We start from the raw sequence: 17,937 nt of genomic DNA, 5'->3' as shown, positions 1-17,937 counted from the left end.
TTCAAAAATGTAACTCGTTACTTTGTTCTCTATTCATTGACTGACACCTCTCCTGTCTCCACGTTGAGAGAAATCGGGAATAAGTGCAGAGGCATTTTGTACACTGTGTAAACATGATGGTTATTCTAGACTAGTTCTAGACTAAATGTAAGCATACATTTACTCATTTACTTATCTCCATTATATTCTTGTGTATTCCAGAATAAACTGCTTTGCCGTTTGTTTGCCCTTTACTGTATAGGCGTGAATTTGCATTTTCTTCAGCCTGAGGCTTATTCATTTCACTTTTGGTGTGAAAGGGCCTTCACATTTGCCAAAAATAGACCTTTTTTGTAGTATTGTCAAGCTATTAATTGCATCCAAAATAAAAGTTTGTTTACATAATATGTGTGTGTGTGTGTACTTTATTATATATATAAATACACACACATACATGTATATATTTAAGAAATATTTGCATCTATACCTGTGTGTGTGTGTGTGTGTGTATATATATATATATATATATATATATATATATATAAAATTATAAAACGGTTAGTTCCTGTCCTTGATTCTGATTGGTCAATAGCTGTGTTTTATTCACGATAAAACACGGCTATGACCGCTTCACCCAACGGTTCTGTGTACCACTACATAACATCCTTAGCAACCACTTTAAGCAAAGTAAACTGTATGTTCTCAATTGATATTGTTCATTGAAGCTTACTGTATTATGTAGAAAAGTATTGTGAGAAAAAGATCGAGAGTTTATTACCTGCATTCAGATTTAGCATTTTCCTTCAGGTCAGTCCTATGGTCATAATAAAAAATCTGTTTAAATGTCCGATGTATTATCTTGTCCTTTTAACAGTTTAGGGGTTTTCCCATGACTGACAGCGCTAGTCAAAGCATTTGTCAGTTGCGTCTTGTTCCATGTTCACAACAATTCAGTCTTTTCAATGTAAAAGTCTTCGCTACTGACTGATACGCTCATAAAGACAGTCTTTGCCACCATCTAATGGTGTAATAATGTAACTTCTGTTGCTGTTCACGGTCAGGGACTATTTTTTCCCGCGGAAGGAAGGCTTTTAGTGAAAGTTTACTTCATGAAAGTTGCACTGATACATATTTTTGGCTTTAATATTTGTTTTTTGTATTGTATTGTATTGTATTGACCGTTATAAAACGCGTTGCTTCACGTCGTGCCTAACAACGCCCTTCAGCCGTGACTTATTCACGATACAGAACAGCCTCTCGTACCTTATTGCTTACATATATATTATATATAAATATATATTTTTGTTAGATATATACATGCATGAGTGTGTATTTATATATACATAATAAATATACACAGTACACACACATATATTATGTAAACAAACTTTTATTTTGGGATGCGATTAATCATAATTAATCGTTTGGCAGCACAACTTTTTTGTTGTTATAAAAACAAACAAATAAACAGCCCAGCCCAGATGAGAAAAAGTAACGCAAAAGTAGTGTAATGCATTACTTTCCATAAAAAGTAACTAAGTAACGCCATTAGTTACTTTTTTAGGGAGTAACGCAATATTGTAATGCATTACTTTTAAAAGTAACTTTCCCCAACACTGCCTATGGATTGTTTTGTACAAAGTGCAAGGTGGATATGGCGTACTTTTTCTTAAAGTCCTCTTTAACCACATTTCATAGGCTTGAAAGGTTAAGCACACACTGTAACCAATACCAATTTGGTTTTCAAATCTGATCTGTAGCACTGACTATCCACTCTGTCCTTCTGCAACTAATGAATCGAGGGTGCGTTTCCTGAAGCCAACTATGGTCGCAAGTTCCATCGTCACCAAAACAATTCAACAGAACTTGTGACCATACTTGGCTTCGGGAAACACACCCCAGATCAGTTGTTCAGAGAGCATATGAAATATCCATTATATCTAAAATTGTTACCATAGCAATGACTTTAGCTTCAACACAACCTCCAAAGGAAATGTCAGTTTGGAAATTTTGACATCTTGCCATTGTGCTGAACTCATGAGGAGCATCAGACACCAGAGGCATTACTGTATTATGCACATGATATGTCTAAACCTCTCACTCTGAGCAAATATAGAGACAGTTTTAAACACTACTGTGATTTGCGTATGTTAATGGTCATGTAGTGTCCTGAATGACAACAACAACAACAAAACTGTTTGCAATAAAATTTGACCGACCAAAACTCATTTCTAAAAAATCTACTTGGCCCATTGTTTGGATTGCAAACTATGTAGATCAAGTTTGTAAAAGAATTTACTTTTTTGCTTTTCAGACTACAGACAACCAGGGGCGCGTTTCCCAAAGCCAACTATGGTCGCGAGCTCCTCCGTCATTACCAATAACGGAACAATGGAACTTGCAACCATAGTTGGCTAACAATGCTTCTTGGAAACACACCCCAGATGGATTTAACCAGATATTTTATGCCTCTCTGAGCAAAGCTACATAGCCACAAAACCTGGCACAAAGCAGACAGTAACAACATTTCAAATAAAAGACACATTTGTGTACATTTTCCAGCAATAATGGCAGCAGTACTTCATCAAATAATAGTAAAATGATGGCTAAGAGAGTTATATTCTGACACACATCATGACATACTTTCTGCTTTGTGGTAAATTTTGTCACTCACAGTAGGCTTGTGTAATGCCTAATGTCATCTTAGTAAGGTATTAAATAATCATAATAAATATCAGGACTTTGCATTTTATGCTTTTTAGAATTTATTTTTTACACCCCTTCAGACACATGGTTCTGTCCAGTCAGCTCATAACATTAGCAACTGAACATAACAACCTGCAAAGTGTGGCCTCATTGCCGTATGACACTGATTAGTTCATATAGCACATTTCAGGCAAACTTGCACACGAAATTCAGTTGTGATTCCTGAAAATTTTAAGGAATCGCACAATGAATGCTGTTATCATTGACCTTTTTATGAACAAAACCATATTTATCCTTCTGACAACCATATTTTGCTAGTTGCTACTGTATAGGCTAAATAAAGTAATGTCAAATTTATTTAGTGTTCAAAGGCAATTAAGAGATTTAAATATTGTTCTTTTGTTTTCAAAGCAAGAGTAAGCCTTTTTTATGACCAGATGTCGCAGATGAAAAGTCTGAAAGTAAATAAGGGATTTAGATAATGGCTGTTTTTGTTGTTAGTGAGAGTAAACAAATCTCAGAAAGCATCAATAAAGAAACGATTCGGTTGTCTTTAGTAAAAAAAAAAAAAAAAAACAGCTGGTTGTCAAAGAGTCTGAGTTTAATACTTAAGCAACAATGTTGAGAAATATAGGATATGGTTTTAATTTCAATTAGTAGCGTCTCTGATTTCAGACAGAATTGCTATAACATGATGGCATTCCTTACTGTGGTTGAAAATAAATTATATTGTGGTAAGGATTTTGGTCATATCAACCACCTCTAAGAAATTTAAACAGAGTTGCTAGAAACTCGACATAGTGATTTGATTTTAAATACTGTATATGCATAAAGTCATAAAGTTCTTTTCCCCCTCTTGAATATCATGTATTACTTGGAAATACATCACATTTCCAATTGAAATGAGGTTGTGAATGCTGTTTCGTGTATTAAATGGTCATTTGAAACATTATGTTCTTCAAAAAACGCTTTTACCATATTTCTTGATGTCCTCATCCAGAAATGTAGTCGCTTTTCTGATCTCATTCATTTTTAAATGAGAGTCAGCACTTGAGCATGCATCTTAAGGCCCATTCACACCAAGAATGATAACTTTAAAGATAACTGTATTAAGCCCCGTTTTCACTGCAGGAACTTTCCCCAGGTATAGGGACTTTGGGGTGGTATTCGGTGTGTTTCGCGCGCACAGTCCTGCATCACCGGACTTAATCTTCACAGTACTTTAGACCACAATGGAAACACAGACAGAAACAGGTCTTGGGGAAAAGAGTTCCTGGGACAAACTGTTCCATGGAATTTCGGTGGAATTGAGGCTTTAGTGTCAGAGGACAATATCGATCTGTTTATTCTAAAGGCCCATTCACACCAAGAACTATAACCTTAAAGATAATTGTAACTATATTAGCGTCTATATCAGTGGACGATATTGTTCTGTTTATTATAAGCGCGCTGCAGTTTTGTTGTCTGTCACTTTAAATGCTGGAGCTCTTTAAAAGGGACCTATTATGCCCCATTTTGCAAGATATAAAATAAGTCTCTGATGTCCCCAGAGTGTGTATGTAAAGTTTTAGCTCAAAATACCCCACAGATAATTTCTTATAGCATGTTAAAATTGCCACTTTTTGGCGCTGTTTCAGTGTGTGCCCTTTAAATGCAAATGAGCTGCTGCGCTCGGCCTAAGAGGGCAGAGCTTCAAGAGCTCATTCTCCCAAGTACAGGTCTCTGCAGGATATTAATGATTGATGGGCGAGGCCATAAAAAGAGGGGCGTTTTTGAGAGCGTTACCTGATTTGCCCATGTCAGAGTGTGGGTAGGGTTTAGGGGTGGGGTCGGGTGAAGGGGATCATTTTCATTGCATGATATATAAACACCCACCAGTTTGAAAACACCCACAAATACAGAAATGGCCACTTTTGTTCCGCAGAGACCTCATACTCCATTCTCCGGTGCAAGGAGTCTGTCAGGATGCACTATAATGTCAGAAACTGTGAATTTAAGCTGCATGGAGATAGAACAGGTATAGTTTAGTTCAATTACGATTTTAACTTATATTGTCTTCTTCCACTATATTAGTACAAGCCTGTTGTACCGGACTCCGTCCGATTGATGGCTAAAACTTTACAGATGAGTTTTATGACGTTTATTGTACTTCACACAAAATATGAAGCGTCCGTCTTCACTCTAGAAAATCTCTGTAAGAGCTTAATAAAACACAGTGCAAGTGTGCATTTAAATATTATCCATAAACTCTCTCTCTCTCTCCCTTGCATTATCATCAACATACATAGCGAAGTACACAGAAACACTCGTTACAACTAACAGTAAACAAATATATAAAGAACTTATGCCTTTTCGGGTGGTGCTTAATAAACTGGTAAACTTTATATCTGTAAATCAACTCCGATGAACTGTAATAAAGTGCTCTCACCTTTATCACTGCCGTATCCAGTATCACTCTGGAATCTGTAAGCTGGATCACGAACAGTTACTGATCTATCCTTGAGTAACAAATTTTTAGCACAACCTCTGTTTTGTATTGTCCCTTTGTACTGACATTCGTTCACAAAGCAGTCCGGTGTGAAATGATTCACGCAGACATAAACGAATTTCGGTAGAATTGAGGGAGCATTTTTTTTGAAAACAAACTTAATCCACCTCGTCTTCAGCAGCTCAGATTTAGGGAGCAAATGGAGAGAGCTATGTGGATTTATCCATCCAGGTACAGAACACCTAAAACGCTTGGGAGACGTTCTTGTCAGTGAGGCAATGGCAGACTGTACAGCTCGCTGTGAACTCACTCAGGGCGGTTCTATGTTAAAACGGCAGTGTCTGTCAACATTCGTGGGCGGGGCCTGTGGCTAATGTGACGTCACATTGCCAGGGATCTCGAAACGGCTTGTTCAGAGACATTGCTTATGATTTATGGGGATTAAGAAAAAAAGAAGTGGTTGGATTTTTATCATTATAGGGTGGTTGTGTTCACACACTGCCAACACACATTTATGTCCAAACACCATGCAAAAGTGAATTTTGCATAATAGGTCCCCTTTAAAGCAGGATGGATTCTGATTGTCTGACAATGTTTTTATCGTTCATCATCTGTGAAAAATCATTCTGAAAGTGATTCTGTCTATATTTTTCCTCCATGCCATTATTGTTATAGTTGTGGTGTGGACTCTGCTATTCTTTTATATTTAGAACGATTTCTAGAACTATATCTTTATCATATCATCTTTATTGTTATCGTTAGTCTATGGTGTGAAGAAGCCTTTAATCTTGACTCAAAACCACATAAACATGGTCTTAGTCTGGGGTTGGGTTTCATTACTCATTGTCATAGAAAGGCTGGTCAACTACTGATTAATCAAGCCAATTTCAGTATGTGTCAAATAAACTTATGTGTATATTTGTCAGATGCGTCTCTAAGCTGTAAAATGTCCAAGTCCGACGAAGGCTAACCTTAAAAACAGTTTCCCTGACATTATTTCCAATAATCACGTGTGTCCCATATTTTCTGTCGACTGGAATCAGAACCAGCAATGCCAGATTCATTAATATCTCTCATTATTTTAAAACAAAACAATCAATCTGGTTGGCAAAATGGTTTGAACTGGTCTGTGATTCAGTCATAATCATTCACATTCAGATCATTCATGTAATAAATCCTTTGGAGCTGTTTTTTTATTCTTTGACATGCATTATACATTAAATACATTAGAACAAGACTAACAGTACACCGAAAGAGCCAAAAATGACTTTTTACTCCAATTCTAATATGAAGCTATCTCTTCATAGAAAGTAAACAGTGTTACGCTTATCGACACACTTCAGAAGTCAATCGATCACCTGTTTATTCGTGTACAACATATCCATTGCCTTTTCAACATTCCTCATGCTCAACCAACAACCACGGTACTTCCGGGAACTTCATAATAAGAGTCCCTTTTTTTCCTTTCGGTAAACAGTCATGTGTAATCTTAAACAATATTCAGCACTGACGTATACATGTGTACGAACACATTTTTTGATGTCTTAAACTTAATAAACAGCACTATTAATTCAGAATATTCCCTCTGTAGTATTAAAGGGATAGTCCACCCAAAAATGAAAATTTGATGTTTATCTGCTTACCCCCAGGGCATCCAAGATGTAGGTGACTTTGTTTCTTCAGTAGAACACAAATGATGATTTTTAACTCCAACCGTTGCAGTCTGTCAGTCGTATAATGCATGACAATGGGAACATAATCTATGAGAGTAAAAAAAACATGCACAGACAAATCCAAATTAAACTCTGCGGCTCGTGACGACACACTGATGTCCTAAGACACGAAACGATCGGTTTGTGTGAGAAACCGAACAGTATTTATATAATTTTTTACTTCTAATACACCACTATGTCCAACTGCCTTGAGCGCACGCACGGCATCCGGTGTGTGAGGTGTGTACGCGCTCTAGCGTAGTTTAAAGGATTAGTTCACTTTCAAATAAAATTTTCCTGATAATTTACTCACCCCCATGTTATCCAAGATGTTCATGTCTTTCTTTCTTCGGTCGAAAAGAAATTAAGGTTTTTGATGAAAACATTCCAGGATTATTCGTCTTATAGTGGACTTCAATGGCCTCCAAACGGCTGAAAGTCAAAATTACAGTTTTAGTGCAGCTTCAAAGGGTTTTAAACAATCCCAGACAAGGAATAAGGGTCTTATCTAGCGAAACGAAAAACACAAATGATCGCCTTGCACGTGCTTCCGCTTTCCGTATTCTTCAAAAAGCTTACGCTGTATGTCCTATGCCTTCCTCATTCAACTAACGTAAAAAACGGAGCTGGCGCCACATTCATTCCATAAGTTGAATAAGGAAGGCGCAGGACATGCAGCGTAAGCTTTTTGAAGAATACGGAAAGCGAAAGCACTTGCAAGGTGATCATTTGTGTTTATAAAGCATTTACATTTTTATTTTTTAAGAAAATGACCGATCGTTTCGCTGGATAAGACCCTTATTCCTCGTCTGATATCGTTTAAAGCCCTTTGAAGCTGCACTGAAACTGTAATTTTGACCTTCAACCGTTTGGAGAGACCATTGAAGTCCACTATAAGGAGAATAATCCTGGAATGTTTTCATCAAAAACCTTCATTTCTTTTCGACCGAAGAAAGAAAGACATGAACATCTTGGATGACATGGGGGTGGGTAAATTATCAGGAAAATTTTATTGAAAGTGGACTAATCCTTTAAACTACACCAGAGCGCGTACACACCTCACGCACCGGATGCCGTGTGTGCGCTCAAGGCAGTTGGACATATTGATGTATTAGAGATAAAAAATGATATAAATACTGTTCGGTTTCTCGCACAAACCGATCGTTTCGTGTCTTAGGACATCAATGTGTCGTCACGAGCCGCAGGGTTTAATTTGGATTTGTCTGTGCATGTTTTTTTTTTACTCTTATAAATGAAGTTCCCATTGTCATGCAACTGACAGACCGCAACGGTTGGAGTTAAAAATCATAATTTGTGTTCTACTGAAGAAACAAAGTCACCTACACCTTGGATGTCCTGGGGGTAAGCAGATAAACATCAAATTTTCATTTTTGGTTGAACTATCCCTTTAATGTAGCTTTTAAATCTACAAATGCGTTACAGTTAAATTTCACTTTGTTTTTCCATTTTAATTGGTTCTCTAGGGGCTTTCTAGCTCTAGAAGGTGTCACATCAGGTAAGTGAATTATGTGATTGGAGTCCTCACTTATTATGGATTTATGCACAGTGTTCCTGTTGTCCAGCTGTGAGGTCAAAGAGGCAGCTTTAATCTGCACCCAATCAGCAGCTGTGTTTCTGTTTCTCCAGGTTCAGTCTGAGTTCATGGCTGGACAGGGGCAAAGATGTACTGCACGACAAATGGACCTCCAAAACAAAATTATGAACTTTCAAAATAGCAAAATAGGGGCACTTTAATGAAACCTGAGAGATTTCCCTAAAACTTTCAAGCTTCCAAAAGTTCATATAAAACCAGTCCAAATAAGTCAGTCGAGTGGTTTAATCCACGTAGTCTGAAGATATCAATGGCTTTATATGAAGTTTTGAGGGAATGGATTTTCATGGGACAGAAATCTCATTTGTGTCCAACATGAACAAAAGTGGGGCTCAAACCATCAATAGAGGCCAGGGGGAGTGAGGTTTACCTATTATTTACCTGTAGTTGTTTCAGCACATTAAACAGGGATATTTTAACATTGAAAACATAATGACACACTTCTTTAAAATGATTGATGCTAAGAGAGAATAAACAGGTTTCAAATGAGCATCACATGTTGCTAGCAGTGCTCCATTGCAGGTTTCCCTAACATTTCATCACATGAAATCCAAACCCACCAAATAGTAAATTGATTTCTGAGGTGACTTTGCCAAGGTGTATAATGAGAACGTATTCTTTGTTTTATGCTTTTGCAACTCATTGCAAGCACTGTGCACTTTGCAGGAGTGTGTTGTCTTTGTGTGGTTAACAGCGTAGGCAGCAAGACTGATCAAAAGAGTCCGTATAGGATATTGGGAAATGGAGAAAGGAAAAATGCAAGGAACTGCACATGTGCACAGACACACACAACACTGACAAATAATATGAGATTTTCGTGAATAAAAAAACTGCCAATGTGGTGAAAATTTCATCAGAGGATGAATTATATAATAGCTTCCACACGCCAAACCCACAACCTTTAATCTGCACTGCAGCCAATAGAGGGATTCTTGCATTACGAGTTCTTTAATGCCATCCAATAGCTTTAGATTATCTATTCCCCAACCCCCACGACTCCTCACTCGTTCCGCTCACACACTCTCTCTCTGTCTCTTTTCATCTCTTTTCATTTCCCTCCTGACTGGCTCACCTGCTGTCTCTCTCATTAGTTTCCTGTCAATCCAAAAAGACCTTAATTTGTTACAGCCAAATTTATTAGATTTTCTCAAATTATATTTATGATTTGGTTCAAACCTTACATTTTTATTTAATATTAATTTTAAAAAATTATAATATTTTCCTCATATTTTGATGGTTTAGTCAAATTTGTAGGGTCATCACTTTTGGCCACTACTGAATGGTGTGCTCCTAAATGTCGACATATTCATTTTTAGCAGATGTATGCAAAATAGTCAATCCTGTTGCTCAAACTCTGTCTAGTCTTGCAAGCCAAAGGCATTAAATCTGCTTCACATTTTAGTCTATTCTGACAAAGGACCATCTGTTCAGATATGTTAGGGAAACATAACTTGTTTTTACATTACATCAAAAGTGATGGTTCAACAAACATCTGGTTTGCTGGTAAATATCTGCCTCAAACAAAATTCTTAAATATCTTTAAAAGACACACCATTTGAGGTCTCATTCATGTCTGTACCACAAACAGTGCAGGGCAATGTACAAAACAAAGTTTAATACTTCGAGTTGGGAGTTTGTTGGGTAACACTTTATTTTGATAGTCCACTTTAGACCTTCTAAGTAACTACATGTCAATCATTAGAGTATCAGTAAACTGTCTGTTTATATATGCTAACACTTTATTTTGAAGCTCTCCAACAGACATTCTACTGACTATAAGTAACTTTTAACTATAAAGTCAGAATTGCGAGATATAAAGTCAGAATTGTGAGTTGTAAAGTCAGAATTGTGAGATATAAAGTCAGAATTGCGAGATATAAAGTCAGAATTATAAAGTCAGAATTGCGAGTTATAAAGTCAGAATTGCGAGATATAAAGTTAGAATTGCGAGTTATAAAGTCAGACTTGCGAGATATAAAGTTAGAATTGCGAGTTATAAAGTCAGACTTGCGAGTTATAATGTCAGAATTGCGAGTTATAAAGTCAGAATTGCGAGATATAAAGTCAGAATTGCAAGATATAAAGTCAGAATTGTGAGTTATAAGTCAGACTTGCGAGTTATACAGTTAGAATTGTGAGTTCTAAACTAACAATTCTGACTTTTTTTCTCAGAATTGTGAGTTTATTTCGCAATTTTGACTTTATATCACAATTACGAGTTGTGAAGTCAGAATTGTGAGTTATAGTCAGAATTGCGTAATTTGGACTTTTTTTCCTCAGAATTGTGAGTTTATATCTCGCAGTTATGACTTTATAACACACAATTGTTATAAAAGTTATAAAACCAGTTATAAAATCAGAATTGTGAGTCGCAATCACCTTTTTTATTTTTTATTTTGTGGTGTAAACAAGCTTCTATACATTAGCGAAATTTCCAGAGAATAAAAAGATCCATTGTCTATTGTCAATAATCTGTGTTATAATAAATATACTATTGTTGATGTATGAAACACATCTTCTATAGAGGGTAGTTCCAAATATGCAACAATTACTGTATGGCTGGTTTAAAATGAACCCAAAATATGTTAGAAATTAAAAATCAGACACATAATTACATACTTTGGGTTCATTTTAAGCAAGCAATATAGTAATTTTTAAACAATATTTGAGTTGAATAAAACTACCCAGCAGGTTGGTCAATTAATTAATTAATTGCTGGGTTTGTCTATTTTTAACCGAACTTGGGTTGTTTTTAACCCAGAATTTTTTAGAGTGTATCAATCAGAATGATAATAAGCTTTATTTCCCTGATTAATACATTATTATATGTGGAGGAAGCACATGCCACTCGATATCAAGTGTATCTACCACTAGCCTGTAATGCCTCTGACTGTGTGTAGTAAGGAGGTGTGAAGGCGTTCAGTCCGTGGGGGGCGAGAATCCCCCAAAACTCCCCCCATCAATGGTACCCACAGCATCACTCTGCCTCCCTCTGCCTGTTACCACGGCAACAACACAAGGCAGAAAGCTGGAGAGAACAAGGGAAAGGAGAGTGAGAGAGTGATTTTCCCTCAGTTATGTGATAAGGACCTGCTATATTGAGACGTCGAGGTCTATTCAGACTCTATTTGAGCTCTAGCGGTGTGCTATAATGCACTGCCTCTGATAGCAGCAATTACACCGGCATGACTCTGATTAAGAAAACACAAAGGAGCTGAGAGGCACGAAGAAAAGGGTTGTTTTGAAAAGCATTCCTCCTAATGCAACAAACCATAGTTCAGTTTCACCCAGTTCTTTTACTGCTTCAGAAAATAAGGAGAACGAGTCAGAAAGAAGGACAAATGGAAATGGAGCAGATAAGATAAAAGATGTTATTTTAGTGGCTGAATCAAAGAAAGCTGAAAGCTCATGTTCCAGTGCAGTTTTAGCTTGTGGCATTTCCAGCTGCGCTGCGGACTGTGAAGTGTGACTGGGATTTGTTTTTCTGTTTTTTTAACACGCATATCTTACCGTCGCTTAAATTAATTATGTTAACTATTTTGAATTTTTATCGTGCTCTGAGGCCATAATATTAAACAAATGTCCGTATGCATAATGTATGGGCATATAGCTGCATTTTATACATGGTTGGGAGGGATGGGAGCTGTATTTCAAACGTAGTTATTTCAAAAATATATTTCAATATACATAAACATTACTAATTGAGTACTAAAATGTAATGAGTGACATAATGCAAATAAGACTGTGGATTGGATTAGAAATAGAAAAGAGACAATTGATATCAACTAGATGATTTTCAAGACCTAAATGCCTTCTGAACACCAACATTACCAGTAAAATGACACTGTTTTATCTTAGTAATAGAAAATAAGTGCAACACAGAGGGCCCTATCATACACCAGGCACGACGCAAGTGTTTTTTGCTAGCTTCAGCCCGACGCAGTTATCATTTTCATGTCCAGCACCACATTGTTTAAACAGCAAATGCACTCGCGTCCATCTGTTCGCCCTTGGGCGTGCTGGTCTGAAAACAAGGTGTGTTCAGGTACATTGTTGGCGTGTTGCTATTTTGAGGCAACTGAAAACAACTGCGCCATTGACCAACAAACAACAATTTTGTTATTTAAAGAGCACGTTAGTAATATGCGCCTATAGACGGGTGCACAACACGCGTACATTCTGCTTGTTACACACACAGTGATGCGCAGCAGTACAGCAAATATTAAATAATAAAAGGATTCATCTCTGGAGAAGCATTCAGTCTTTCCGCTTGCAAAGTCCACCATGTAAATAGTGAATCTGCCATGACGCGAGCGCAACTGGCTTTTAAAGTGAATGGGAGATGGGACTCTGATTGGTTTATTGCACATTACGCCCAAAACACACCCATGTCTCATTAAGAGACTAGGTACAACCCTTTTGGACCATGCACCTGGCGCGGCGACCGTTGTTTTCTGTCGTTAAACTAGCAAAAGTGGATTTGTCATTTGTGCATGTGACACACAGAGTCACCTGAAGGTTGAAGGTCACCTCAGAATGTTCACCAACTTGGGCTAATCAGCTGTAAAACAAGCTATAGCTGTGTAATGTAGTGGTAAGTTTGCTTAAAGGGGACCTATAATGCCCCTTTTACAAGATGTAATATAAGTCTCTGGTGTCCCCAGAATGTGTCTGTGAAGTTTCAGCTCAAAATACCCCACAGATCATTTATTATAGCTTGTCAAATTTGCCCCTATTTGGGTGTGAGCAAAAACACGCCGTTTTTGTGTGTGTCCCTTTAAATGCAAATGAGTTGCTGCTCCCGGCCCCCTTTCCAGAAGAGGCAGGGGCGGACTTAACCAATAAGTGAGGTAAGCAGCCACTTAGGGCCCCGGGGAATTAGGGGGCCCTGACAAATACCAAGAATCCTATATAAATCATATATTACTTATTAGTTTTCTATCATATTGTATGGCCTGTCTATAACCATTAAGATTTTAATGTTATTATTATATCTGCTCGTAGACGTATAGATAGAGCGCGCAAGAGTGAGAATTTGCAAGCAGAAGGTGAGATTTAGAAATTAGACAATAGAACGCAGCTACCCCAGCGAAGCTGAAAAAAGGATATAAAGATATAAAAAGTGGCTAAACTCCCAAAAGTCACTTCTTTTTTCTCCACAAACTCCCACAGTCAGTGCTGCTCACATAGAAGTTGCAGCAGCCCCTCTCCCCCCTCCGCCAGACACGAGGATGAGTTTATTCACGGTCCCGGGAAATGATGACAATGTGCCGGTGAGTGCCTGCGAACATGAACAGCTTACAGGCAGGAATAGCACACAGAGTTTTAATGAGTGACGATCCTGCTTTCTGGCCAAAACACCTGTCACGTAATGAGGGCTGTGAGCTTATTAAGAGAGGGCCCGTTCAAATAAAAGAAAAATTCCCAGTGAACAGTGATGGCCAACGTTTCACCATCAGCAATTACTTCATTAATATGAAAAATAGTGAAAAGATTAGCCGCTCGTGGCTCTACAGTGTGAAAAATGACAGTGCTGTGACTGTCAAATTTTGACACATTAATGTTAAAGTGTAATCACAAATATGGTTAATTAACTGTAAATATTTTGTTTGTGAATTTAGGTTTTTTATTTGTGAATTCAATTGTATTTAATTTTACATTGAGAAAATTAAAGTTCCGTGTTACAGATATTTTTAACATGCAGTTTATTTACAAATGTAAAAAAAAAAATATATATATATATATATAGAAAAATATATATATAGAAAAAGAGTGTTTTGAGTTCGAAGTTTGACTGTTGGGGCCCCATACCTGGAATTGCTTAGGGCCTCCAAATCACTAAGTCCACCCCTGAAAAGAGAGCGGAGCTTTAACAGCTCATGCAACAAAGCAACAACAAAGCTAGAGAATCTCACGCAGCCAAAATGAGGATTGTCAGTAACGGTGTTCAGCCTTACATTGTTCAAACCAGAGTCGGACACTGATGGAGAGACTCAGGAAGAAGTTACAACTTTTAGAATGAAACTGGATGTTTCTGAATGGTTAGTGGATAAATTTATGTAGTTGCTGTGGAGTTGATTCAACTCATCAACTAGCATGTGCCGTCATGTTAATCTTTTGCGCAAATCCAGCGTTGAATTGACCCTCGTTTGTGAAGCAGTCCGGTGTAAAATGACGTCAACAACACTCTACTACAACAACTCTTCCTCTTTTCTAAAGCAGCCCAACATGGCCTCACCCCCTTTGTTGCGTGTTCTCGGGGGCGGAGTTTATGTAAATTTTGGGGTTTGTGATGTCACTAACCCGGATAGAAGCTTGTTGTAGTCCCTACCAGCCGTTTGTTGTAGCCCTTAAAAAGCAGTTTCTGTAAAAGAAAATATCTCCCTTTGCATTGAACTTTATATATTTTTCTTACAAAAACCCATCACTTTGCTTCAGAAGGCTTTATTAACCCACTGGAGCCGTATGGATTACTTTTATGATGGATGGATGTGCTTTTTTGGGCTTCAAAATCAAAACCCTATTTACTTCCATTATAAAGCTTGGAAGAGCCCGAATATTATTTAATATAACTCCAATTGTGTTCGTCTGAACACAATTGGAGTTTACAGCACAGAATGACTCTTTCGGCATTATCCTGAACATTGTATAAGCATTCATTTCATGTGTCATTGAACAGAAGAGAGGCTTTCGGGAGCGTACGTAAACGTCACACCTTTTTGATTTTCCCGGCCCAAGACCTTCACAGAAAAATCAGTCTACAGGCTTTCATAGACAACCTAGGAAGTTAAGTTTACAAACTGTTCACACACTGGCAATAAAAAAGCGATTAATACATGAAAATTCTTACATATAGTCTAAAAAATTTCAGCAAAATCTTGCACGGAAGTCCATGAATTATTTTAAATTACAACAGTCTATTGTAATCAAAAATACATATTCCTGTGCTATGATTGCTAGCTTTCTCACTGTTATATTGTCAAAGTATTCTTAAGAGATGTAAGAGATGCGTGTATTGTAAACTAATTGTATATTGAAAGCTGCTAATTCTGTGTAGCTAAAGAATCACAAACCTTTTGCATTACTTTTTCATTGTGTAAAAAAGAAATATATGAAGAAAGTTGGATTGGAAATGAAGGAATGCATTTTCACTGTGACGTTTCAATGCCTCATGGGTACAGCACTGTTTCTTATGTGAGACTGGACTGTTCGGTACCACGGTTATATCAAAGTAACATGGTATTACCACCACATTATTGTCACAGTCTTTTTGTGAGGTACTTCCTTCCACAAACCCAGCAGAGACCCACATGTCCTTATATAGAGAGACAGTGGATGGCTAGGCTCTCTCCTCTCTTAGCAGAAGGACAGAGGAGAAAGAGAGGAGAGGAAGGTCCCCACGCACGGTTTTGTGCCAGGACAACCATCCGTTTACCCGCACTGACGTCCAGAATCCTGCATGACACACATGCACACACGCAGCCACAAGTCAGGAAGTGCAATAGGAAGTGACCATTATTGTATTTAATAAGAACTGTGTTTACTTTGATTGAACAATCACATAAGGCTTTTAAATGTCTTTATATGCATTTGTGTGAAGCGTCAGTGGATCTTTAAGAGTACATTTGAAGGTGATGTACTGTATGTACATTACATAACTTGGATTTTGCCAAGGTTTGGAATATTTCTCTCTCTCCGTCTTTATTGTTTTAAATCTGCTGGTCTAAAAAAAAACAGCATCCCTTAAGGATTACACTGCCGTGCCACTGTGTGTTTCGTTTGCGTGTCACTGAGTGGAATTATATAGTGTTTACGCACATCTTACGCACATCTCACGCACTCGTCTCTCACTGTGTGAAGTCACATCCTGCTAGACTGTTGCTGTGTTGCATTCAGAGATTTGAGATATCCGTAACTGATATCTCTGACTTCCGACTGAATGACTAAAAGCAGTCCAATGCCCGAGCGCTTGGAATATGACATTCAAGGAAAGAAAATAATGATGCTACCCTAACCCTTACCTTGTCTACAAAGAATTCTCTTAACAACCAAACTGATGGGGATAAACAATGCTACAATTACCTGATTTTTATAATTCACTTAATCATTTTATTTGCTTAAAAGTGTATAATAAATATTAAATTATTAACTCTGTACATCTGCTTGGGTGAGCCATGTACATCCACAGCATAGTTGGTGGTCTACAATTTTCTCCAGAGTTTGCAAGTTGGAAGTCTGACTTTAAGTGAAATTCCAACTTTACATGTTGAATGAAACACATAATGGCTGCATATGAAATTGCATACTCTCTAAATAGGTACTTCTTTTGGTCACACTTTAGATTAGGTTCCAATTCTCACTATTTTGCCTCAATAAAATCCTAATTACTCTTATTAATAGTTAGTAAGGTAGGTGTTAAGTTTAGGTATTGGGTAGGATTAAGTGATGTAGAATATGGTAATGTAGAATAAGGCATTAATATCTGCTTTATAAGTACTAATAAACAGCTAATTTCCAAGTAATATACATGCTAATAAGCAACTAGTTAAGAAGAGGACCCTAAACTAAAGTGTTAGCCTTCTTTTGAATAACACTGTGTCCTAACCAGACACGCCACAACGCCGCGATAAAAGGTATCTTTTCCATGTTAGTCGTAGTTTTTGTCTTAACTAGCCGCGACGGCGTCACGCGATTCTATTTTTCAAACGGTTTTTAATTTTCTGCGACGTCGTGACTGGAACAACAACACAAAGTATGATAATCTCAGGTGCTGATTATGTGCTTTATTTATTATTAAAAGCGTTTATTGTGAGTTTGAATATCATTTTGTGTGTCTTTTATAGCTGTACTGTATGGCAAAAATAGACAATTCACCTCAGATCTTCAAAATAAATAAAGGGAAACAAGAACGTTCAAATTGTCAACTCATTGCGAATAGACAAGTGTATTTGTCTTGGTTTTGACCCTCTGCCTGCAGTACGAATCTGGATTCCCAATAAAAGCTGCGTTTGGATCCTCAACCTGTGCGTCAGAGCAGTTTCATGACAGAATCTCAGTAGTAGCTCAATTGTATCTTCTTTAAAATTAAGACATATAAGCATTTTGCCTATAGGTCTCAAATTCTTAAACTGTTCAGATTTGCCAAGACACCAACATTTGCCTAATCCTAACCCAAAAGTCAGAGTTTTCGATATGAAGATTACTACATTTATTTTAAAGCTGTATGTCAAAGAATTTCTCATTTGCTCATTTTCTCATAGTAGAAATGTCTGAATGAAGTCATAGTGGGGCATGCGATTGTTGATATGCAGAAATATTTATGCCAGCCCTCCTACATGTTTGCCATATATGTGAATGTGTGTGTGTGTGTGTGTGTGTGTGTGTGCATAATTGTGAAATTACTTATATAGCACAACAGGAGGTTGACGTGCCCCTGAAAG

At 37.4% G+C, this 17,937-nt stretch overlaps 1 protein-coding gene across 2 annotated transcripts in view; it reads right to left on the bottom strand.

Annotated features, from left to right (window-relative positions):
* The window catches only part of LOC127496274 (gap junction delta-2 protein), a 40,246-nt gene that overhangs the window by 9,710 nt on the left and 12,599 nt on the right, over positions 1–17,937 (bottom strand). Inside the window, exon 1 of one of the 2 annotated variants that reach the window (XM_051864081.1) lies at positions 6,532–6,620. The exons of the other annotated variant lie outside the window; for it this stretch is intronic. Coding sequence (XP_051720041.1) covers positions 6,532–6,572 — 41 coding nt within the window. The 5' untranslated portion in view covers positions 6,573–6,620. Of the gene's footprint in view, positions 1–6,531; positions 6,621–17,937 lie in introns of those variants that run through there. 2 annotated transcript variants of the gene reach the window in all.

The sequence above is a fragment of the Ctenopharyngodon idella genome, chromosome 15 (assembly GCF_019924925.1).
Source record: "Ctenopharyngodon idella isolate HZGC_01 chromosome 15, HZGC01, whole genome shotgun sequence".
NCBI classification, from domain to species: domain Eukaryota; kingdom Metazoa; phylum Chordata; class Actinopteri; order Cypriniformes; family Xenocyprididae; genus Ctenopharyngodon; species Ctenopharyngodon idella.
This window is presented reverse-complemented; position numbering and strand designations above follow the sequence as displayed.